At 45.7% G+C, this 26,116-nt stretch overlaps 1 protein-coding gene across 1 annotated transcript in view; it reads right to left on the minus strand.

Annotated features, from left to right (window-relative positions):
* Positions 1 to 241: 241 nt before the first annotated feature.
* The window catches only part of CALN1 (calneuron 1), a 118,958-nt gene continuing 93,083 nt past the window's right edge, over positions 242 to 26,116 (minus strand). The window contains exons 4-6 of the mRNA XM_075720045.1: positions 6,498 to 6,651; positions 1,513 to 1,515; positions 242 to 369 (exon numbers count right to left, since the gene is read on the minus strand). Coding sequence (XP_075576160.1) covers positions 242 to 369; positions 1,513 to 1,515; positions 6,498 to 6,651 — 285 coding nt within the window. The remainder of the gene's footprint in view (positions 370 to 1,512; positions 1,516 to 6,497; positions 6,652 to 26,116) is intronic.

Consider the following 26,116-nt stretch of genomic DNA (forward strand, 5'->3'; position numbering starts at 1 on the left):
TTTTTTTTATTGCATTAGGAAACAAAACCTTTAAAGCATTAAGACAGCCCTTTTATGTCCCTGCCAAAAGGATGTAGTTGATTCACAATACACATTACGTTGCCGGCCTCAGGCTCCTTGTTGAATGGTACTTTATCTGCCTGCTTCTACCTCTTTGCCGTGTGAGAGTCGGTTCCGGGGAAGCTCACCCGGTGGCATGCGCATGCATGGTCAGTTTGATTCACAGTGTCATGGTGAGAGGCTACTCCATGCCACTCCGCAGGATCTGGTTGGCTGCAATCAACATCACGCTTATAATAAAGGCCATGGCAAACGCACAGATAAGGCTCTTCCGTACGCAGGTCTGTCTGTTCTGCTTCTGGGCGTGCACTGCAGGGAAGACATGGGAAAGATGAGATGCCTAGCCAAAGTAATGGTTTTGCTTTCCACCAGGATCAGCTGCGCTCAGAAATCCTCCTTTGCCTCTGATTGTTACCTTGGCATAACCCGCCAGTCCAAACCTCAGAGATCCCCTGTGCTGGCCAAGTCTTACCTTTCCCTCCTGGGACATTTCCAAATAATCTACCTTACCTTTCATTGCTTCCAAACCAACTTTCCTAATAGACCACCCTCTCACACTGCAGCAACTCCTTTCTTTCTCATCTTGGTTTGTCGGTGTGTTTTGGTTTATCTGTGTATTTCTTTTAAGCTCTCTCTAAAGTTCTTTAATTGGAAATACTGGTCTTCTGTGAATCCTTTAGACTCATCCAGGTCAACTGGGAATGAGCAGAGATTCAAGATATGCTACCCCACAACACTTAAAAAACCACTGAGCTAGTTCCCATGAGTATGCACAGTACATTAGTCGTTTTTCCAAACTGTCTTTAGGTTTTCTGTGCCTAAGCAAAATCAGACTTATTAAGAACGTTTTCAAATGAATGCTTTCAGAATAATTGTCAAAGAGGTAAGAGTAATTTGCGGCAGTTAAAATGCAGACAGAGTTGGGATTTTTAGCATTTGACTTATTTTATTAAATTTTGACTTTTTTTAAGTTCGTCAATGAGGATTCATGTCTCTGTCTTACCCTCCCTACCTATGAATATCAGAACAAAGTGTATTATTGAGGTACTGTGAAGATTAATCTGTTTGAAAAGGCCTTGAAGGTCCCCCAAGATAATCACAGAAAGCCAGAAGATCCTCATGCACAGGATGGATAGTTCTTCCCTGCCGCTGTGGGCAGTAATGCATGGTCTTGTTTTGGCCTGAGAAGGGATGTACCCATCACCTTTTTCTCATGGACGGACTTGTGATGATGGGAGACATTCACATGGTTGACAACAAGCTCAGAATTACAATAAGCCTAAAACGCAACCAGGAAAAGTCTCCAAGTGCCCGTGTTTGCAAAAGTCCAGGAGAATGTCTTTAGAATACATGGAAACCCCCCCTTGTTCTGATCCAGACTTGAACCTCATCACACAGAGAGAGGGGAACACTGGATGCTGCATTTTGATCACTTGTTTCATCCCCCCTCACCTCCTTCGGCCAGGATTTAGCAGTGCCTGTGTCCTGATCCCAGCTCCCATGTGGTCCCCCAGCATCAGCTCAGTGCAGGAGGCACAAGGAGCCCTTGTTAGCCAGCACTTTGAGTTAGACTGCCCAGGGCAGGGAAACACTGCACTGCCAGCACTCCAGGGGACTCGCTATATTCTGTGCACATAATGAAATCCCCCTTATGGCAGCTTTCCTAAATTACTTGCTTTCTGCTTGCACTGCTCTACTCCTTGATTCCTTTGCTCGCTTTTGTAATGCACACAGAATCAATACTGCGGTTCTTTGGGTTTGTGCATGATGCTCTGGCACTTTGAAAAGCTTGTTAAATCACAGCTTTAGTTAGTTCTTTATTTATTTTTCTATTCTTTCTGTACTTTGAAAACACTCCCAGCCAGCAGACAAAACAGTGACATAAGCCATCACAGTCAGCACTGCCGTTCAGTGAGGGGCTCTGATGCTGATTACAGTAACTGGGAGCAGCAGCCAAAAACTGGCCAAGGTTTCTTGTGATGGCAACTCTCCTATTCAGAGAAAGAGAGTAAAGCATGTTCAGTGTTTCTTGTAGAAGAGTTCCTCTATTTCTTTAGTATTCTGTTACACCATCAAGTAAAAACAGAGTTTTAGAGCAGGAGGATGCAGGTAAGTCATTGTTATTGTTCTTTACTGACTGAAGGTACACCATATAATCACATAACCTACCAAATAACTTCAGAAGAAAGCAGAAAGGTCTGTGCTGAATTGTGGAAGTGTTGCAGACCCAGAGAGACCCTCTTGCTGTTGATTGGGCTAAGCAGGAATTACTCCAGCAAGAAGATGACTATTACAGTTCCTCTGCACCCTTGCAATGCACAGGGAGATAAAGAAGCTGAAATTACTGGCTTTCTTCACTGTAAACAAGACTACATGCTGCCCTATGAATTGCTGCCTTAAATATGAAGACCCATTTTCCCTCCCTGCTCACTGGTGAGCTTTTGCCCTCAATTGTCTCCTTTCTCCAAATTCATAGATCCTTTGAGCATGGCATCTGTCCTTTTTCTTGCTGGTTTCCATAGCTGGCATTGTCACAGGGTTGGATGCTCAATCTGGTTTGCATTTGGTTGCCAGCAGGAGTTTTTAATACCCATGGGACTTTCAGGAGTTTGGATCTGAGCTGGTTCCTTGAACATGGTCAGAGCCTGAAAGTCCTCTGGAGATGCCCCAGCCTCTTCTTAGGGGGGAAAGCAACTCCCAGGATATCCAATGTAAATGAGATCTCAAGAAGTAAAGGCAAATCAAGAATGGGTCATCCTTCATCTTATCAACATGCAGGGAACGTGCTGGCGAGGAGGACTCACCATGCTGTCACTAAGTGGCAGAGACAGCGCTACCGTCGCTATAACTTCTCCACCAGGACATGGGGTTAATGGGTCCAGCCCATTTCAGGGTGCATCAGTCCACTGGCTGTGGCTGCCAGGCTGGTCATGATGCCCATGGTGGGTTTGAGATGGTCAGGGTAAGTGCTGAGAGGCTTCTTGCCTGCAGAAAAAGGCTTGCTAACATGAATAGCTAGAGTGTATTTATAGTGGCTTCTGTCATAACCCTGCCAAAGGTGAGTGTTATTTGATTTCTCTGGCTGGATGAAGTTATTTGCAGTTTAAGAGGTCAGTTTTTCATTCCCAAGCCCTTAGCTGTGGAGCGGATGCTCCTTGTGCTTGTCTGGCGGGGGCAGGGAGAGGAGCTGCGGCAGCTCTTGTACATCCAGTTAATTTGAGTATCAGGGCTGAGGATGAAATACCCGTGGCAGACTGCACTAGTCACCGTAAACAGCTGGCATTCTTGTTTGCCACAAGCTTAATGTCATGAGTGTTGGATAAAGGGAACTGCCAGACAAATGACTTTTGTACTACAAGTTTTTGTTAGTACAATGTCACTGCAAACACTTGTCATTTTCTTGTGCCTCTTCTCATAAAAACACACACTCTTCTTGGCTCTAAGCTTCATTCTCCTGCTCTAAGCATTAATAAAAATTGAAAGAAAGACTGAAGACATAACCGTGCCTCCCTTCTGGTTGTATTCTTTATTGGTGGGGCTGGTGTGGTCTGGTTGTACTGAGGAATTGGGCATTTTCATTGCTTTGCTCTTCATCAAGAATAAGGCAAATAAAAGCCCCTAGAAATCCATAGGAGGAAAAGTTGTAATGTAAGCCTAAATCTGACATCTTGCAAATGACTCTCATGTTCAGAGTGAACTGAACAAAATGCTGGACTTGTCCCTGACCATGACATGAATATTGTATTTGGTTTAAAGCGTGTGTGGTTTTGTGTGTGTATGAGTGTGGGAGAGAGATAAGGTATATTGCCCATGTTGATATAGGAAGAATATTACACAATTGTGAAGACCTTGTTATGACAAGAAGCCAAGACAGCAAAATTGTGAGAATGTCAGAAATATGTACGTATTTGTACAGATGGCAATGTGTCTTGTACAGTGCTGTTTAGCACCTGGCTGGACTGAGCCAGCTAACCTGAGGTGTGGAGAAGGGGGGATATCTCTGTCCACAAGATGGAGAAGGGTTTTGGGGCTTCTTTTAGGTGGTGAGGTGGCAGTGAGTGGAGATCCCCATTTCAGCAAGGTACTACTGAAAGTATCTGCTATGTCTCTTCCCTTAGGAGCCATTCCCAAATCTCAGTGAAAAACATCAGGGCTCATCTTGGCTTCATTTCTACCCATAATTAAAGACAATTCTATGGGGTGGATGGAATGTACATTAAATATAGATGTGAGCCTCTAAGCTAGTCCCTTTAGGCTGCCTTTACAGTTGAAAGAAATAGATGCTTTTTAAGGTGCAATTCATCCAATCCCACGGTAGCACCTAAAATAGGCTTGAGGAATTATACCCCAAAAGCATCTCCTTCACTCCACTAATTAAGAAGTGAGTAAATGGTGACTGACTTACACAGAAACACTTCTGTACAGCCATTTAAAGCTAGGCCGAGATGCTGTCCAACCTTCATGACAGCTCTCCCTTAGTGCCATTGGTCCATGCCATGAGGCCCTATAATTCCTGCTTTTGAGCCCTGTGGGGATCTTAGTGTTTGGGAAATAGGAACACCAGGGCACAAGTAGGTCATTCAGGTAATGGCATGTCCATCCCAGAGAGATGCAGGAATGCAACCTGCTCTCAGCCAGCCCTTCCTGGGAGAAATGTTCATGTCAGAGCTACCATGGACAAGAATCGTCCCCTTCCTCTGGGACCTGAAGCAAACCTTTGCATCTTTGTTGACAGCGTTCAGTTGATTTTTATTCTCTGGTGGATTTGTGCGTGTGTGTGTATTTCTAACAACATCTAAAAAAGGGTCTGTTTTGCTTCTAGGTTCTGCCTAGCACCAGCAATGCCAACATCCCACGAGAAAAGCTGTTCTTGCTGTACTTTTGGAAGCTGGGACTTTCAAAATGAGATGCTGAGCATTTAGGTTTTTGGACCTTTTTTTTTTTTGCAACTGGGATAGTTCACCCAAGTACCCAAGCTGAAAGAAGCCTGCATGCCTTGCCACGGTGACAGCTGGCACATGTCTCCACTGAATCAGCAGGTCAGTGGGGACTAACAACTTCATTCATGTAAGTAAGCATCTCTTCCTTCCTGCTGCTCTCCAGAAGGAACAAAAAAAAAGTTGCTTGGCTTGATTTGACGAGTGTTGTTGCTTGCCTCCCTCCTGCAGGCTTTTTAAAATTCAGCTGTGCTCTTCTACATCTTTTCTGCAGTTTTTAGCAGAGGGTGAGTGTGGTGGATATAGCTTCTGAATCCCATTAATTAGCCAGGCTAGGAGTTGCACTAATATTTTTATCCTTTGCTTTGTTGTAAAGATGCTTCAGTGTCTCTGCCTGGTGCCCTTTCAGAGGCTATTTGACTCCTCAGAGTATCAGGATTTTCCCCAAAATGACCTATATAAAGTGGCTTTGCTGTGGGTGGGAAAGTACAGTAGCTGTCCCAGGGTGACGTGCACAAACCCTGAGATTCTCTGTAGGTATCTCCCTGGACTTTTCTGCACTTGAGTTGTTTCGTTTTTCCAACCAGCAATGCTTTGGAGCAGCACAAGTTCCTCTGGCCAAGAAAATCCTTCTCCCAAGGTGGCTTAAAATGGGGAATGTTCTTGCCAGTGTTACGTCCATTTGAAGTGCAAAATCCACTGTAAAAGTTGAGGTTGTGTCTGATCCCAGTTGCTGATCACTTACACAATGGTCTTCTGGTACTGCTGAGAGGATGTTGTGTTAAGGAACAGCTGCCGGAGCAACATGCTTCCCTTTCTCTAGCTACCTCTGAGGATTGCTTAGACCTTGATCTTGCAGACACTCTCACATGTGTTGAGATTAGTTGTCCTGGGTGTACCTGTGTAGCATATTGCAGCTCTACACCAGTGGTCCCAACAGCGCCGAACAAGAGGTGTGCAGGGCAGTAGGGTGCAGATGCACCATCTCTGCTTGTTGCTGGTGTTACAATGCAGAGAGGATTCTCCCCAGCTGTTCCCTGGAAGCCCAGAGCAGAAGACCTTTTCTGTTTGTGGGAAGACAACATAGAACTGGTGGAGCCTAACGCAGCTTTGCTAGAGCATGACTCAGTGCCAATAAAGTCTTTTCATGATAGGCTGAGAGAGATATGCATATTTCTGTAGGGAGATTCAGTCTTAGACACTCACCTCAGCATGGGCTGCTCATCCCTCTGCCTGAATCCCACCAGAGAAAGAAGGGCCATAAGGCAAAGTGCCCACTAGTTCATGCCCCTGCCTGAAACAGGACCAGCTTTACTTAGACCACATGGAAGAAGGCTAATGGCAGCTCTTGAGCTCTCTAAGTGCGTCATTGCTACTTCCTCTAAAATAACTCCATGCTAACTCCGTGTTTGCCCATTGCATGTCACGGATCAGACTGAGTTTTACAGATGAAGCAGAAAGAGAATAATTGTACAGAAACACAGAAACTTTCTCTCTTACCTTCAAACTCTGTTTGGCAGTTGCCAGAGTTTTCATTTAAACTCTCCTCTTCATTGATAATGATGTTCTCGATGTCCTTCATTGTTAGGTGGTCCCGGAAGGCGTGGTAGAGGATGTGTTTCAGTTCTTCCAGTGTTATCCTCTGCATGTCAAACTGTGGGAAGAGGACCGAGTTAGACTCAGCCACTGTTAATAAGCATGGTACTCAGAGGAAGAGAGGCATGTGGGCATGATGCAGTTCCCTACTTGTGGGGTTTTTTAACCTCATTTCAACACCTCAATACAACTTTGCAAATTTTGCTCTTTTGGGTTCATTTAACACTAACAGTGTGAATGTTGCAAATGGATGTTGCTAGAGCTCTTGCCAGCTTACTTAATGCTGGTTTGAGCAGTAGAGAAACACAGCCCTATGCCAGGGATGGTCTTCCAGGCTGGACATGCAGCAATCTGGTATCAGTCCTGGCCATCCCAACAGAGAAAAAAACCCGAGAGACACCCCTGGTAGCTCTTACACCTTGCCATAAGCCACAGCCTTGAATCTGGCCCTTTTTTCCTTCTAACTCTCCAGTTGTGCCTGTGTGGAGAGCACAAGCAGAGAGCATTTCCCTCTTAGCTGACTTCTGCTGTAGATCCAGTAGGTAAATGTCGTTCTTACACACACCTGTTATTAAAACAAGATGATTCCTGCAGAATATGTAGAAATGAACATTTTGCAGCAGAGGAACTTTGCACATGCTTAAGGTTTGTGGTATTAATACCTGCTAATGGTATACAAGAGAGAGCATTCACACTGGCTGACTTGCAGAGCCAGGTGAGGAGACCAGTCTCTCTGAGTTATCGGTGCAGTCAGTAAGGAAGGATTGAAATGCTCTGAGTCACCCCGAGTCTCCCCCTGTGCTGCAGATGATCATCCTGTGAACAGCACCTTGAACTCTCAGGCCTTATAGCCCAAAACACAGGCTTGTCTACAGCAAACAGTGAGCACCAGGACTTGTACACCCTCTTCTAAACTACCCACCTTTGAGAAACCTCAGAAGGTTCAAACAGCTTTGGCTTAATGCTGCAGTGGAGGAAAGGAGATGCAAACTTGTGCCTGCTTCTGCAATTGAGAGCGTGGTGATAGTGTGTGATCAGATTGCATAGCCAGCATTTCAGAAACAGTACAGCAAGAAATTCCCACTCCTTTCCCCCAACCTGATAAGGACAAACCTTATCAGTACTGAGCCGCTTGGTGTGTTATCTAAGGTCATCTTCCCTGACCATTGCTGCACACCACATTGCACAGATACAAAATCATTAATCCTCAAAGTGGTTAACTAAGAAAAATAAGTGCACTTTGATTAAATCTGGACCCTGAAATATTTATGTGTATCTGTGTGTGTATAGGCAGATTTGCATACATACATGTATATTTATCCATCTATCCTTAGAAGTGCTGATTTCTGCAATTCTATTTATTTGTTTATTTCCTGCAACAGTTAAAAACCTCATGCAGAAAATCTGTGGAAAAGTGGACAGCAGGGGCAAGAGCCAAAGTTCTTGGTTTTACCCCTGATGAGCTCTCTGAAAAGCAAGTCTGGTGGGCTTGGTGGGTTTGTTGCTGTCCTTGTTCCTCAGGGATTCAACATTCATGCCACCCAGCTAAAAATAGCGAGCACACAATTGTCACCAGTGGTTTCTTGTTTCACAGTTCAAAGCTGGATTGCAAATCCCCCTGGTATTTAGTCACAAATTTCCACCCTGCTTTGTTGTGCATGAGGAAATCTCACGGTCTGTATTCTGCTTTCTTTAATGTTAAAAGAGCAAGTAAAATCGAGCAGCTGTGTACTTCACAACCAGCATGATTATGAAAAGCATTTATCTTGGCAACTAGAGGTGTGGAAATGGGGGTTAATTCATATGGTTGCGTTACAGCGGTGTCAGGAGGTTTTGTTAGCGGAGGTTTGCAGAGTGCCTTGAGGCTGCCCAGGGTTTGCAGCCCTTCCGGTCAGCTTCCTGCAGCGCTGATTGCACACCAGTGCCATGGAGGTAAAAGCAATGATTTCTCACCTACCACCCAGTCCTGCATTCCTTTGAGGTCTTTGTCTTGGGGAAACTTAAACCTGAACTGGAGTCCCAGCATCTTCCTGAGTCCACCTATATGCCAAACCCATAATTTCATCCTAATGGTCACTTCATATCAACTGCAGCAGCCCAAGCTGCTTCAAGCTTTGCTTCAAGCTACCCGGTTTACAAACACAACCATGGTTATCATCTAATCTTAACAACATGGAAACAGTAATGACTTGTAGGGTTTTGGGTCTTCCATGTGGTTACCCCATCCCATCTCATCAGGGTGTGGCATTCAATCTGTGTTGGAGTTTTCTTCCTGTTCTTGGCTCAGGGACAGTTCTCTGAGGCCAATACAAAATTTTTTGCTATAGTTTATGGGTTTGTTCTTTCCCCCTTCAGGGAACAGTCTTTCTAGAAGCTGTCCAAAACCTGTGTTCACCCATCATCAGATGGATGCTCACTCCTGTGAGTGCTTCACAGACCAAAGCGGTGTCTCTGAGACCTGCTCTTTACTTGAATCCTTTTTTGAGGATATCTGCAGGGATGTGGGAGCGTCCTTAAGACTTACTTACTGGAACTGCTCACAGACTTTACATGGGCAGGGTAGCTGAGGACAAGGGACCTCCTGTATGCATAATGCATATGCATGCATCCTGTCCTTGTGGAGAGTAAAAGACGATTGAATGCTTCAGGATCTGCCTCACTATGTCTCAAGACTGTGTTGGAACAACAATATCTCCAAATGAGCCCCCTGCCCCTTCATGTCTGTCTCCAGAATTGCAGGTGTGAGAACTCACCTCAGGACACACCATTGCCTGTGTTGACATATGTATGCTGCTCCTTTCCTCTCACACTTAGGAGTCTTTGCTGGTGTCCCTCTAAGACCATTAGCATTGCCACTAAGAAGCTTTTGCAGAGTCTACTGTGATAGCTTCAAGCTACCCGGTTTACAAACACAACCATGGTTATCATCTAATCTTAACAACATGGAAACAGTAATGACTTGTAGGGTTTTGGGTCTTCCTGTACCAGTTAATCTAGCTAGTGGGAAATAATTGTTCTCTTGACAAATTGCATCTGTTGCTGCATTTCCAGCTCTTGCTTTTAAGCTTTATGCTAATATAGGGAGATTTTTTTTTCCTTTTAGGAAGAGGAACCATCTCAGATGGGGTTCAAAATCACCCTTGTTGGCCATGTACTGAGTGTTTGGCCTGTTGGAAAGCATATGGTCATTGTTGCTGCTTTGCCCTATGCTCCGGGACTTTCATGCAGGAAGCATGTCCTCTGTTAGATATGTGTCAGCACAGGAGTTTGTCCAGAATGGGCTCAAGCTCAGCACAGCCACAGACAAGACTTGGCATCGGGCTTGGGCTCTGAGGCAATTTCTTCTATTATCATTGCTCTCCAATCTGTCAGCTTCCCTGATGCACTTCTCAATTACTCTGGCTTTTTATTGTTTTAATGACAGTAACCAGGGAGCAACTCTTAACTTTTATTGGCTCCACTGAGAGGAAGACTGTGACTGTTGCAAGCTGAAAACATTCTATAGGATTTATAATCAGAAGAAATCAAGCATGCTGCTTCTGAACCGGTGGTCTTGGAATACACTGTAAGCAGTGATACAGAAACAAGCTGTGCCTAATTATGAGTCTCAAATGCCCCAAGTGATGCAGTGAGTGTCCTGAATGAAAACCTGTACTTGTACAGATATGTTTGGCTTCTATGGAGGGCACCAGGAATTGTGCACTGCAGTTTCTGATGGACCTCAGTAACTGTCCCCAGCAGAAACATCTCCTGGAGTTGGAGCACATTGTCCCAGGAGACATCTGGAAGGGAAAGTGGACCTGATCCAATCCATTTTATAGCTTCCTGACTCTTCCTTGATTTAAATTTCCTGCTGGGCATGAAAGCAGAGTCCCTACCAGTTCCTTCAGTCTTCCTACCCCCAATTTCCAAAATCTGCAGCTCTTTGACAGCTGCTATGCCTGCAGAGCACTTGTTTCACTCTTGGCACCTTTTTCAGACACTTCGGTGTCCTACCTGGCATGCTGTCCTTCTGCTCTATGCAGGGAAATGACCCGATGGGAAGAGCTTGTTTCTTTGAAGAGTTAAATGCTGAAATATTACTTATGATAATTTCCTTTATTATCAGTTCTGCTTTTAAAAAAAGGGTGAGAGGCTCCTCTCTTGAATCCTAAGTTGGCCTGACTGCTGTGCTGATGGGGTGATGCCAGGCTCGGACCCTGCAGCAATGTGAGAGGGGCCACTCTGGTGACCTGCAAGATCTCTTGAAGCCGCCAGTAAAAATGTTCTTCTCAACAAGAGGCGGGACTGACTCCTCTGGCAGTGATGGCTTTAGCTAGGAGAGCACTTTGATAGTTTTCTGGAGCCTATTGGGCACGCATTTCCTATGTAAGCCATCTAAAAAGGTCATCTTGGGCTTTTGAGGGCTCCAAGTGGAGACTGAAACAGCAGCAGGAGAGCAGACTTTTGCCTGGTGCTTTTGAAAATCAGGTCTGCAAAACCAAAAGCTTCATAGAATCATAGAATCATTTAGGTTGGAAAAGGCTCTGAAGATCATCGAGTCCAGCCATTGACCTAACACTGCCAATTCCACCACTAAACCATGTCCCTAAGCACCACTTTTATGTTTCATAGATTTCTTGCTTGGGGCAGCCCTTGATAATCTCTGAATAATGAGATAATGCCTTTGTTTTGCTCTCAGACCTATTGCATGTCAGGCCATGGGTGTCTTGAATACCTGCAAGGCAAATGCAGACTGGCTCTGCCCACTCTCACAGCCAGCTGGCACAACAGGGGATGTGGCCCAAAAAATACTCGGACTCTTTGCAGAGCAGCTGGGCTTTGTGCTGTGCTAACCACAGTCAGTGTCATTTCTGTGCAGCTCTGAACACAGGCAGTGCTCACACTCACAGCTGTTCTTTAGCCAAGGCATGCTTTGAGCTCATAAACTACTGATCTGGTACATTTTCATAGGATAAATATTTTGTGTTGGCCATATATTAAAGCACACAGCCCCAGTGTGCTCCACGCATAATCTAATGTATTCTGAACTCTGCCTCAGGGGTAGATGAATGGCCATTTTGTACTCACTGTACCTCCCAGATAAGCTCAGCCCTGGAAATTTTATAATGAGAGGAAAATTGTGTATGCTGGAGAAGCCAGGAGTCTGGAGGTGCAGGGAGACCATGCAGAAAGGGAGTGAGCTCCTGTAAGGGAAGCTGTGTTTGCAGATGGGATCATCTGTGCCGTAAAGGCTAAAGGACTGACTACTCGCGCCTAAGTGGCAGTGAGTGCTGTTTCAATCCACAGCACTGTGGCAGGCCCCCACTGTAAAAGCTCCTGGGTGAGCTTTTATATATATTTTTATCTCTATATATAAAAGTATTGTCTTATTTTTATATATAATAAAGTGTAAAGTATAAAAAGTGTGTGTGTGTGTGTGTGTGTATTAAAAAATATGTGGGAACATATGAAATATTTTCTAAATGTCCAGAAATACACCCCCTCCAAATCTCATTATCTGTTTTTCTATCAAAGAAAACATGCCACCAAAGGGAGAACATTTGCCAGCCCCAGATCCGGAGTGACTCTCATGGTCCCCCAGGACAGAGGGACAGCCATTTCGCAGCCTGTAACATGCTATTGGTTTTAAAGCAGCAATGATTTTTTTTCTGTCTTCCCCCAGATCATGACCACCATTACAGCAAAGCTAATTTCCTCTACCCACCCCCCTTGCTGTCCCACACATCCACTGAAGGAGGGGTGGGAGTCCTACAGCACTGGCAATGAAAGCACAGAAGATACCTTTTGCTCTCCTGTGTACACATGCCCCTGTCAAGGCTGGCTGACTATGTGCTACAAGCTGAAGATGGAGGGGTCCCTTTTTCTTTTCCCCATCACTACTTCTTTTTGTCCTTCCACCACTTGCTCCATGCCAGTGCACTTGCATTTATGGCCAGGGTGAAGCATGCAGAAGTCCCTCAGGGCTGTTCTTTGGGCTGTGGCAGGGCCTGAGGCTGTTTCCAAGTGCACACAAGCACTTTATCTGGGGACCATCCCCAGCCATCTGTGGAGGTTTCTCATCACCCTGTTGACAGCAACCTTGTCCCAGCTTGCTGCCTTTCCACGGCAGGTGGGAAGGAGAAGATGGGGTAGTGCAAGGGAGAGCATATGCTTCTCCCTGCACCCAGTGCAATAATCACCCCCACCTCCTCTCAGCTTAGCTGCGTGCCTCTGCTGCTGGGAAAAGCCTCCTGTGGGTGGGCTGAAGTATGATACTCCTCAGCAAAGACCAGAGAGACCCACCTGCCCTTCTGTGCTGTCAGCTCCCCTGTAGGGAACATCATTTGGGGTAAGAGAAGCAAAGAAATGTCTTCACCCTAAACTGGGGTGGTTGTGGGAGTGGAGCAAACAGCACCTTTCCCTTGGAATGCCTGTTTTGGGCAGACAGCCTGGCAGTGTAGTCAGAATGCGCTGTCACTCTGCTAAGATGAGCTTGAGGCCCTGGGTGTCCTCTCTGCTGAATGCCCACCATGCAGGGCTGTGTCACCATCCCAGCAGACAGGTGGAGAAGGGGCTTTTTGCAGGACAGCAGATATAAATTCAGCCTTGGCAGCTTCCACTAGCTTGTAAGAGGGAGCAGAGCTCCGTCCATTGACAGATCATCTCTTCCTCCCAGGAGATGATGTTGCACAGCTCTGCTGTTGCGGAAAGATGTGGTCCCATGTTGCCAGGGGTTGGAACCCAGGACTTGGAACCCAGGACTGAGTGCCCTGCTTGCCCTGGGTGCCAGCAGCCAGTGCACCCACAGGATGTTTCTCTATCCTGCTCTCCTATCACTCACAGGGAACACAAGGCTGTGCTTGGCCCCATCTGTACATATGTACTCCTAGTGCCAGGAACATGCAGGCTCAAGCAGCCCAGCAGGAACCAGTGCCTCTATAGAAATAAACTTACATGCTTACCCACATGGTCGTTGGGGCTATGTGACACCACAAGTGCCTCTCTGCTTGCTCAAGCTGTCTCTGTGTTGGTGGGATATGCCCCAGGCCACCTAGCCCTGCAGCTATCCCAGCACCCAGATGCTTATGACAGCTTCTCCACCGCACCCTGGGCTTAGGGTGGCTGTCATCCAGGTACCACTTGCTTACACAGCCTTCAGGAACAGCCAGCTTCCCTGATGCTGCACCAGAGCACCTTGCTTGCCGGGGAGCAGGAAGGGGTAACAAGCTCATTTCCATAGTAACGGGCTCGTTACTGTGCTGGCTAATGGGATATCGCTCCATTCTTCCTGGCAGCTTCGTCAGCAGCGAATCATACACACATTGATGAATTACAATCAGATTTAAGTGCGTATTCACAGCACTCTCAACCCCAAGTGCCTGGCCTAAGTTTGCACTATGAAATGATGTGGCATTCAAAATTAACCTGGCCCGTGAGTTCCCCCCACCGTGTGCCCCTCCAGCCACCCCATAGCCCATGTGGGTCTGTTGAGGACCACTGCCAGGATGCCTGCAGCTCTGTGAGAGACACTGATGTCTGTAGATTACAAAGTGTCCTGTGTATGGGTCAAAACAACCTCCTTTACCAGCTTGTCTGGGTGGAAAAAGACCATGCCAAAGAGTGGTGGTCTCTGCAAAAAGGTGTATAGGATGAGAGTATGTGAGGTCTCCCTTGTGTGTCTGCCAGCCTGAAACTCAGGGCAGGAAAGTCCTGCACTCCCCTCCACAGTGCTTGATATAAGCGTGACTGATGCTGGGTGCTCCTTGGGGGCCGGGGAGCAGGACAAGGAGGTCAGGGTGGCCCATGCTGGTGCTCAGTGTACGAAACCTGTCTGGCTGTGCAGACAAAGAGGAGAAAGAATAAATAAAAATGGAAGACAGAATGGATGCTCTGGGAGCACAAATGCCCACCAACTCCTTGTAAACCTTCTAGAAATGTTTTGGAGACAGTCCTGAGCCTGCCCTGTACCAGAGGCAAGAAGCCGTCCACCTCAAGGAGGCCAGAAAGGGTCACTGTGGACAATGTGCCTGGTGAGTATGAGCAATGCTGGAGTGCCTTCCTCAGCTCTCCACTGGTGAACTCCAGGCTGGCACCCCTGTCTGCCCCCGATGCCCATGTGTATCATCTACATCCCCCCACCTGGAACTGATGCACAACCAAGGACCAGTTGAGGTTTTGACAGCTTGGCATTTTCCCATGTGGAAAATAACATTTCATCCTAAAAAACCACACAACTCAGTCCAATGCTAAATATAATGAAAAAAAATCACCTTTGGCCTGCACAGTGGGGCTGGAGATGGGTTCTTCACTCCATCCTTCTGCTTGCAGGATGATAGCTCTGAGCTGTTGCCTCAGTACTATCTAGTGCACTGGTGTACGCAGCCCTTTCCCTAGGCATTTACACCCGAACCACTGGAATAAGGCAACAAACAATACTGAAAATAATTTGCAAAGCTGCTGCAGAACTACACAGCCCAGAACCGGGAGCTCATAGCCAGCCTGAGTGCCCTGCACCCCTCTCTGGCTCTGTTTGGAAAAGTCCCACTTGTCCCTTTGTCCCAATGGTTGGGATGCCTCAAATACCATTTTCTAAATACTAGTGCTGCTACTTCTTATTTCTTTATTACTTCCTCACCCCTATGGCTGCCCATCGTTCATTCAGAGAGAGTAAATCTAAGCTCTTTTACACTTGTCTTCTTGGAAAGGATGACTATTTTGCTGCTGCTTTCCCCATGTGCTGTCCTGCTCCCTGCAAATCTCCCTGATTATAGCTACTGCCAATGGCTCAGACATCCACACTGTCACATGTTACTTCAGGTCTCACAGTTACTCAGCAAACTAACATTTGACAGGCTAAAATACAGGGTTGTCCCAGCTTACACCCAAGTGCTTGCTAGGGCATGCCTACAGAGCAGGGACTGGGTGAGGGATGGATACCCCAATGAGTCCTACATGCTCACTGCTTACCACGTTTCCTTCCATGGTCCCTCACCAGTGCCCCAGAGATGGTGTCAGCTTTGCTTGCCATGTCCCCACCTATACCCAGTGTGGGTTTAGAGCATCCCTTAAACCTTCTGGCTACATGACACACAATTCCTGGGACACAAGTTGGTGCACGCAGCAAATGAACCCATGAAGACACTTGTTTGGGTCTGGTGATGGAAAATGCTGCTAACAGCTGGTCTGTGAAGAAATATTCTTGTATAGTCCTGGCTGTACAAGAATATGCCTGGAGATGTGGAGCACAGGCCTTATGAGGAGCAGCTGAGGGAACTGGGGTTGTTTAGCCTAGAGAAGAGGAGGCTGAGGGGAGACCTTATCGCTCTCTACAACTACCTGAAAGGAGGTTGTAGTGAGGTGGGTGTTGGTCTCTTCTCCCAAGTAACAAGTGATAGGACAAGAGGTAATGGCCTCAAGCTGCGCCAGGGGAGGTTTAGGTTGGAAATTAGGAAAAATTTCTTCACGGAAAGGGTAGTCAAGCATTGGAACAGGCTGCCCAGAGAGATGGTGGAGTCACCATCCCTGGAAATGTTCAAAAAATGGGTAGACATGGCACTCTGGGACATGGTTTAGTCTAGTCTACCCTTAATTGGTTTAGTGTGGACTTGGTAGTGTAGGTTAACGGTTGGACTGGATGATCTTAAAGGTCTTTTCCAACCTAAACAATTCTATGATTCTATGTAGTTCCGTCTGCTAGATTTCATGACCTGGTGAGGTTGGTGACATTCTTTACTAGACCCAGACTTTAACTCTCTGCAGTGATGTTTTAAGGACGGGAGTGGGTCATTGGCTTTGCGTCTGCACGGAACTCCTCACTTTGCAGCTGGGATATAATGGTTATTAAACTGGGCTAAGAGAAATAGGCCCCCTGATAGGTAAATCGCAGTAACACCTCCACAGAAAACACAGTAGGAATATTAATCCTGGGCCCATTCAATTAACTTTAAATAGTTTAACTAAAACATGGAGAAGTGGTGGTTGGGTTTTTTTGGTGTGTTTTTTTTTTTTTTTTTTAAATTAGAGAATGCTCTCAGGCCGAAGTACAAATTAACAGGCTCTAATGATTTCTTTTGCCTAGTTTTAAAGCTTCCGGGTCTTGACAACAGGGTCCCAGTCTGATCCCAATCAAACTGCATACGTAAATAGGCCTGCACCATCTTGACCTTCGATGTGAGGCCTGTGAGAGCCTCTCAAAGGAGCAAAGTCACAAGATTTAATTAGGTGTAAAGCTGGCAATTCCCGTTTGGGAGCGAGCACTTTCAGTCTACCCCACAGTTTCTGATGGATTCATCTTCCCAGTGTAAATCCATCAGTGGCATGAGGTGAAACATTCTCTGGGCTGGTGGTGCTTGTGTGTCCTGCTGCAGGCAGTGGATTTTAGGCAGTCCTCTTTCCCCCCCACATTCAACTGACGAGAGCACTACAAGGGGGTTTCATGGCAGGTCACTATGTGGGGTGTGCCAAAACCGCATGTTTTGCAAGAAAAAAAGGGCCTTTGTTCTTTGCCCCACAAGATGCTCCTCCATCAGGGGAGGGCAAAGGAGTCTGCAACCCAGAGGGAAGTGCTTGGAACCCCTGGGGGACAGCAGCTCCTGCGTCTGGCTGCACCACGTAAGACGTATTTACGTCTTGATCCAGGCACGCACTGAGCAAATATGCGAGGGGACTTTGATCCGCTTCAGCTGCTCCAGAGCTAAAGCTCATGCCATGTGAGGTGCCAGCTAAGCAGTTTCACAGACCTGGATCATAGGCTACTGCTTTTTGACAATAATGATAAACCTGACACCCAGCGAGCACAGAAGGATAATAGAGTGAGGGAAAGCCAACATCTAGCAAAAATAACCTGTCCTGTCTGCTTCACAAAACAGATTGAATTCGACCCACCGCTCTTCTCCCCATTTTTGCACACAGCCATGGGCAGCATCACTGCCTGGAGAAGTAATCTTTAAGCTGCTTCTAAATTAGATCTGGCAGCAGAAACTCGAGTGAAGTAAATGAACCAGCCATGCAGCCCTGCTGTTGAAAGTCTCCTGGAAGCCTTTAGCCAAAGGAAACCAATTTTTTACTTAACAGTTACAAATGTTTTGAGAATGCCAGGAGAAGTGGATCAGAAGGTGAGACATGTTCCTGAAATTCATGAAGGACACTAATAATTAATAAAAGCTTTACCAGGGAGACCGAGAGCTACTGAAAACTTGAGGCATCCTTGACACTGCAGATGATAGTTAACAAAAAATTAATAATGAGGCAGCAAACAAAAAACAAAAAACAAAACCTCCTAATACTGCTGTCTAGCACCAGACAAAGCTAAGATAGATGGAGAGCAGCTTCTCAGGCTGCTGTATTTAGCCAAACTACATTTGTTTTTTAGGTTGGTCTTCTTGTTTCATAACTGATAATGGTCTGTTCAGCCCCAAATGCAAGTGCAGACTGCGATGCTCTGTATTGCTCTGGATGCAGAATAAATGGTGCTTTATAGGCTGCGTTTGCTCCGAGGTGATGGTCACTAAATATAGAGAGGAGACAACTGGAAAATGACTGAAGTTGTCATTTTTTAGCCCCAGGCAGCAACTAAGCACCACTCAGCCGCTCGCTCACTCCCCCTACCCTGATGGGACGGGGGAGAGAATTGGAGGAGTAAGAGTGAGAAACACTCCTGGGTTGAGATAAGAACAGTTTAATAACTGAAAGAAAGTAAAATAGTAATGATAACAATAACAATATAATAATGATAATAACAATAATAATATACAAAGCAAGTGATGCACAATGCAATTGCTCACCACCCACCGACTGATACCCAGACAGTTCCCGAGCAGCGATCGCTGTTCCCCAGCCACCCCCCCCCGCCCCAGCTTATATACTGAGCATGACGCCATATGGTATGGAATAGTCCTTTGGACAGTTTGGATCAACTATTCTGGCTGTGCCCCCTCCCAGTTTCTTGTGTACCTGGCAGAGCATGAGAAGCTGAAAAAGTCCTTGACTAGCATAAGCAGTACTTAGCAACAACTAAAAACATCAGCGTGTTATCAACATTCTTCTCCTACTAAATCCAAACCACAGCACTGTGCCTGCTACTAGGAAGAAAATTAACTCTATCCTAGCCAAAACCAGGACAGAAATGTACCAGCAGGTCTGGTAGGGTATGCAGCCCACGTACCCCCAGGCCTCATTACAGCATGTTTTACTGGTGAGCAGGCAAGATGGAGAGAGCAGACAGCATCATTTATTCAGGTTAGGGGGGTTACAGAGTCCCAAAGAGACCCTGACTCATAGGAAACATGATGTATTATGCTCCCTCCAGTATGAGCTTGGCTAGCACAAACCTCAGCATTTCTGCTGTTCCTGATGTGGTCACATCATTAAGGGTGCAGGCAAGGTTTTCTCATCAGTATACAGATCCCTAGGAGCCTTTCACAAGCTGTGCTTCAGCATTTGGTCTGGTTGGGCCCCCAGAGACACCTCCTAACCTGGCTGGACTGTGCTATGCAGCCAAAATTGTGGTGTTGAGAAAATGAACAGCACTGCCAGCCTGGCCCAGAAAGCCAAGGAGCATCACTATTATTTGATCCCTTAATATTCATTCTACTGATGACTTGAAAAACTTATCATGTTTTTGAACAGCAGCACAGAAAGGGAGCAGCAGGACATTGCACGGGTGCAGGCATTTCTTCCTTTCCCTTCCCTACCCTTGCAATGGTGAGGTGTCTGTGTGCAGGCATACTGGAATATTGCTCAATGAGCAAGATTATTTCTTGCATGGCCAGCACGGGAAAGGCAACTGTGCCCAGCAGACCCAGGGCTCTCCAAGCTGGGGAAGCAGAGGTGTGAATGCTGCATGACCTGCGCTATCAATGAAGCTGCCAGGAGCAGCCTGGCTTCCAGGGCAGTGCAAGGGGTGGTCCATGCACAGATGCTGTCGTGGTTTAACCTGGTGGGCAGCTAAACACCACACAGCCATTTGCTCACTCTCCCCCTCCCCAGTGGAATGGGGGAGAGAATCGGAAGAAAAAAGTAAAATTTGTGGGTTGAGATAAAGACAGTTTAATAGGACAGAAAAGGAAGGGATAATAATAATAATAATAATATACAAAATAAGTGATGCACAATGCAATTGCTCACCACCTGCTGACCCATACCCAAACAGTTCCTGAGCAGTTATCACAGCCCCCCAGCCAACTCCCCCCAGTTTATATACTGAGCATGATGTCATATGGTATGGAAAAATCCCTTTGGGCACTTTGGGTCAGCTGTCCTGGCTGTGCCCCCTCCCAGTTTCTTGTGCACCTGGCAGAGCATGGAAAGCTGAAAAAGTCCTTGACTAGTTTAAGCACTACTTAGCAACAACTAAACCATCAGTGTGTTATCAACGTTATTCTCAGACTAAATCCAAAATACAGCACTACGCTGGCTACTAGGAAGAAAATTAACTCTATCCCAGCTGAAACCAGGACAGATGCTGACATGGACATGCATGCAAACGTTGCTTTTCTGTCATCACCTAACCCCGGCATGGCAGGCTGAGCAGGGGCAGGGTGTTTCCTTGTAGAGGTCCCTCAGCTCTCAGGACTCTTCTTGCTGTGTTTGCAGCTCTGGAGAGGAGTCGAGACACAAAGAGAGGTGCTGGCGGATGGAGCTGTGCACTTCGGTTGCAGCTGGAGAAGCCAGGCCAGGGAAGAGTGTGCTGGGGACAGCACCCTGGTCTCCGGTGTCTTTGGTAATATCTATTCAAGGCTCAAATGCCTGACTTCAGTGACAAACATGAGAAGACATACTACACTAACAGAACTGATACAGTTCTCTTCTGGGGTTCAAATGGGATCATTTATGCCAAATTGAATATAATCACTGCCCTCTTAAATCTATAACATGTCACCCTAAAGATAAATTAACAGTTTGCACAGTGCGTAGGAGAGAAAAAAAAAGATCTTGGTCCAACACTGAACCACTGTAACTTCTAGGATGAAGACAAGCAGCACACAACAAAACAGCTTGGAAAAGGGCAACTTTATCCTAAACAGATCACAAGACAAATGCACAAGACTGTGATTAGGAGGGTGGATGGGGCAGGACAGCCAGTGCTGGCATGGTGCTCATGCATGGCTTGGGGTTCTGCAAGGGCTCTGCCCAGTGATGCTCAGTGTCTAGCACCTCTCGGCACCCATCGCAGGCGTTTTGGAGGTGCTGGTGTCTACATCACTGCCAAAAACTGACATGATGCTCAGAGGCATGTATGGCTTTATCATGACTAACTGCTTGGATAATTTTAATTGCTTCAGTATAGAATCATAGAATAGTTTAGGTTGGAAAAGACCTTTAAGATCATCCCGTCCACCCAATAACCTAACACTACCAAGTCTACCACTAAACCAATTAATTAATGGTAGAGTAGCAATTTCATGTTTCCTGGCTTGGTGGCTAGATTATTTGTAATGAAAGTAAAAACTAGGAATCATTAAGGTTGGAAAGGACCTCTAAGATCATCAGTTCAATTATCAACCCAACACCACCATGCCTACTAACCCATGTCCCAGAGTGCCACGTCTACCTGTTTTTTGAACACTCCCAGGGATGGTGACTCCACCACCTCTCTGGGCAGCCTGTTCCAATGCTTGACTACCCTTTCCATGAAGAAATTTTTCCTAATATCCGATCTAAACCTCCCCTGATGGAGCTTGAGGCCATTACCTCTTGTCCTATCACTTGTTACTTGGGAGAAGAGACCAACACCCACCTCACTACAACCTCCTTTCAGGTAGTTGTAGAGAGTGATAAGGTCTCCCCTCAGCCTCCTCTTCTCTAGGCTAAACAATTCCAGTTTTTTGGTCAATTCCTCCTTTGTGCTTGTGTTACCTTTATCCTGGAGTTACACTGTGAATTTAGATTAAGCAGAGTTATTGTGGAGTATATATAGCGAAATATAGGGTCCTGTTTGGGAACATAATGTTACTTTTGGGGACCTCTCTTCCCTTGGTGCATAATGAAACCAGAGCAGGGAGGATCTTTCCGATCCTGCAGTGTGCTTCCCTGCATGATTTGGGCCAAAATGACAATGTCTGCAAAGGCTATGGGATCTGAGAAGATGAAGGAAGGAAAAAAAGCCAGATTTAGTCAGTAAAAATATCTCATTTTAGTAATTATGGTACAATCCTTGGGGTTTCATTTTGACCTCTATTAATTCACACTGGGTTTGTTGTTATCTTTTGGCGTGTATTTAGAAACTGAAAGTTTTCATGACTTCAGGATTGGGACCTTCTCATTCGGAAGACAGGTAATATTAAAAAAACAATTTTATTTTCACAGTGCGAAATTCACATAAGGCATGAGAAATTAATCTGTGCAGGTAAAAGTTATGATTTATCAAACTGGCACTTTCTAAGGAGAAGTAAAAAATAAAAAAAATTAAAATGTCAAAAGTCATTGACATTATTAAGAGGGCCCAGGAGCTGACAGACAGACTGACCACATCCAAAAAATGGAAATGCCTGCATCAGTCTGCCCCAGTGGGGACTGTCCAGTGACCTGAGGGCTCCCAGCATCTGCCCAGTGAAGTCACACGAAGAACCTGGTTTTGCTATTTTTACAAACTTGCCCACAACTTGTAGAAACTGGAGTTCTTCTGAAGTCCATCACATCTGCCCTCCAAAGCTCATGGCTCACTTTATCACACATTAGCTAAGAGCATCGATGTTGTTCAAGGCCCCTACTTGGCTTGTGGCTTTCATGGATCTTTCCTGACAAGTCTAAAGCCCTGAAGAAAGTCGTTGAATATCTAATTCAGCTAGAGACAGAAACACATCGCAAAAAAACCCTCCACTTTTGCACTTCAGTTCAGCAATTCAAGAGCAGAGCATGTGAAAAATCGGTGTTTGTGCATCAAGGCTCAGAAGATATGAAGAAAGGACATAAGTGATTTTAATACTTTCTGATTTGTTTCTCTCTGCCACATTGTGCTAGGATGTGGATCTGTCTTTTATTTTATTTGCATTTTGTAATTATTTTTATATAATATATTGCTCTCCACATAATGACCACTGTTTGAAAATAAGATTAATTCAACTGAAAACCACGAGGTAGAAAGTTCAATTAAAGCCTGGAGTAACTGCTAAGTTACTCTGTTGCTAGGAGTACATGATTTTTTCCTTTCCATGGTAGAAACAAGGTGATCAATTCTGAAGTCCCCTCCAGCAATCCACTTGGCATTTGCTAGCTCCTGCCAGCTACCAGTAAGCCAGAGCAGAGAAGGAAGAAAATATAAATCAGCTGTCACTGCAAAAAAATAAAATTCAGGAAAGTAATTTTAATGCATGACTCAGAGCAGCGGTCTGTGACAAGACGTGAGGCACAGATCACTTGCACCTTGAAAGTGGAAAAATTAGCATCTTTGCCTGTACCTGCTGGCAGGCTGCAGAAAAGCTCAGGAGGCCACAGGGAACAGCAGGACGTGTATAGCTCAGCTCTGGGCTCTAGTGCCAATGAAACACAGCCTATCACAGGAGGACACACATCAGTGTGTAGGTGAAACAGAGTAGGAGCCGCACATCTGGTGATAAACTCAGGTTTGGGACAAGAAGGGATGATGCATTTTAGTGATGGCTTTACGAGCTCTGCATCAGATGCCCTGCTTGTTTGGAGCCCACTGGCAATGCAGTGGAAACCCTCCCAAGAACCCACCTCTTCATCTCACAAGCTCTACACCAGGTCCCTCGGACAGGTCTTTACTTGAGTGGTACAGAGGACACATTCCTCAAAGCAGAGGACATAGGATGTAGCTGGTTCAGCATATATTCTTTCATCAGCTTGTCTGAACTGCTTAATTGTTAGATTTTTCTGTGATATATCACAATACATAAATGCCTTTGGATGCTTCAGGGTATTTTTTACAGCAGCTCTGACCATGAGTCTCCCATCAGACAGTGAAACAAAGGGAAGCTGAACAAGATGGTTGGAGAGCTAATACAGTTTTTCTGCAAAATCTGGACTTGCTCCAGCCTCTGTGAACCCTCTGGGGTATTTGCTTTGTGCCTGCAATGTGGTGTATGGCAATGTAAAGTGAAAATGAGCCTCAGCGATGTCTCCCCATTACCAGCAACAAATGCTGATGGGGATTTGAGGACTGTCACTAATGGTCCAGGAGGTTCAGCCAAATCCCAGCCCTGAGCTCCCCATCTTGCAATGCTCAGTCATGGCACAGTCACATCATGGGAGAGAGGTCTGACCTAGGTCTGTGAGATCAGGCTGCTAATTGTACTTGAGTTATGCATGAACTAGAGAAATATTTAGCTCAGCAACACTTAAGGACTCTTCTCACACTAAAATAAACTGTCACATGATAGCTCAACTCCTCAATCCTGCAAATGGTGCTTTGCTAGTGTGGCTGCTGGAGCTGTGCTTGATGCACCCTGTAACTCAGTAAGCCCAGGGACTGGGCCTGAGTGGCAAGCCATGGCTGTGTTTCCAATGAAAGCCTAACATGAGTTTGTCAGTCACCAGACCCTAGCCCTATACCCAAAAGTCTTTGCCAGCAGCTGGAAAGTCATGGCCATGATGGGCTACTCTTCCAGTACTTACCCAGCCATGGAGGAACAAGGCTGTTCAAGAAGATAGTGAAGCTGTGAAGCTCTCCTGCTGCATTTAAGTTCATCTTCACATGTAGCCCATGAATATGGCATATGACTGGACACAGTCCTGGCATCTGTGTTAATCTGGGGGGGGGGGGGGGGGGGCGTAAAATAAGGCCACAGGCTCCTGCTAATACGCAGCTCTAGGTCTGACATCTCATGCTAAACCTTTTTTCTCTGTGCACCAAAACAAGGCAGTTTTTGTAAGTGCTCACTCTCCCCCTCAAGCCACAATGTGAAGCTGCCTTTTATCAGCGGTGAGAAATGCATGGCAGTCAAAAAGCAGCTGATAATTTTGACGATACAGCACAAAGGAAATACAGTCGTGTTCCACCAGTTACACAGTTACACAGAAATATCTGGATAATTTCTTTTTGTTCAAAGCTATCTCTGACAGGATTAGGTGATTCACTAAAAAAGGGATGTTTCCTACCTAGCAAAGGTGACATCAATTTTTATTAGGTATATCATAAACCACCTAAAACATGGCAAGCCACAAAAAAGACCCAGGAAAAAACAGCCAGAAAAGCAGCAACCCTGTGCACCATACCAAAGGGCTGAGGTATACCATCCTGTCTCAAGGCACTTTCTGTAAGGACAATACATCTCACCCGTGAACAGATCATCTTCACACTGTAAGACACTTTCCTCTTGGGAAAATCTCTGTACCTTTGAACAAGCCACATGAGAAGATCTGCAAAGTTGTTGTGTATGAAAAAAATAATCCTGAACCCATTGTCTGAATATGCCTGATTGCCACATGATACCTTACACCAGGAACCACAGGGAAAGTTGTTGAGCGGATACAACCAACACTGAAAGAAGATGCCATTTTGAAAAAAAAAAAAAAAAGATGTTCCCTGGGCTTTTGCCGTGCAGCTTTCAAGCACTGCTCAATCTCAGCAAAGTCTTCGACTGAAGCGAAGTTGCCGCTGGCTGATACATCTCACCCAGAGGCTGACCAGGAACAACAGGAAATGTGGAAAATTCACCCAACTCCCCACCCACAACTGCTGATTTCCTGCCTGCTCCCTGCACGTTCCCATCCCTAAGATACTTAATTTCTGAGAGAAACAGGCTTAGGAATTAAAATTAATAACTCTCCTGGACATGGAAAATAAGTTTTATGACACATTAAAATTTTCCCCACTCTGCTTTCTATTGATGCCAGACCCTTCCCCTGGCAACAATTCCCCATTTTTCTCTCCATCCCACAGGACCAAGGACTTCACCTGTAGCCTCACTGAAGCCTCCTCTGCTCTACAGCTGCCAAATCCTATTTTCTCACGAAACAATTTTCTCATCAAATGGTTTTCTCACCAAAATATGAAATGTATTATTACAATCAAGCTGTTTCCAGCCTATGTTTTGCTTGGAGTCATCAGCTTCTGTTTCGGCTCTGAAGAAGGGCATGCATCCTCAACAGCTTGATCGGGGTTTTTCGTAATAGAAAATGTCACTGATCCATGAAAACTCTGTCTCCTTTCTAAACCCTGATTTCATTAAAACTTCATTAATTGGAGACCTAACAGTGAGAGGGAAAGATGCAGCTGGTCTTTGCTTCCAGTGTAGACCTGGCAGCTGACTCATGAGCTGACTGCAGACACTCACCCTGGACAAGGAGCATGAAAAATGGCATCTACTTATTTCACTGATTTAATCCCTGGAAGAAAGGGCCTGTTGTAAGGGACACTAGCAACACCAGAAGCTTTGGGCTGGCCTTTTGCCTAGAAGGGACCTTGGTTTCATTAGTCCTTGAATCCGGTTTCTTTGCAAATGTTACTTAATGTTTATTATTTGCCCAAGAGCTTTGGCTTGACAGCAGCATTATCATCCCATCCCATCTGCTACAGAAGTGCCTTCTTTGGTAAAAGAAAAAGGTAATAGACTTTTGCAAAAGAAAAGGATAATAGAACA

Source organism: Pelecanus crispus, chromosome 12, assembly GCF_030463565.1.
Source record: "Pelecanus crispus isolate bPelCri1 chromosome 12, bPelCri1.pri, whole genome shotgun sequence".
NCBI lineage: Eukaryota > Metazoa > Chordata > Aves > Pelecaniformes > Pelecanidae > Pelecanus > Pelecanus crispus.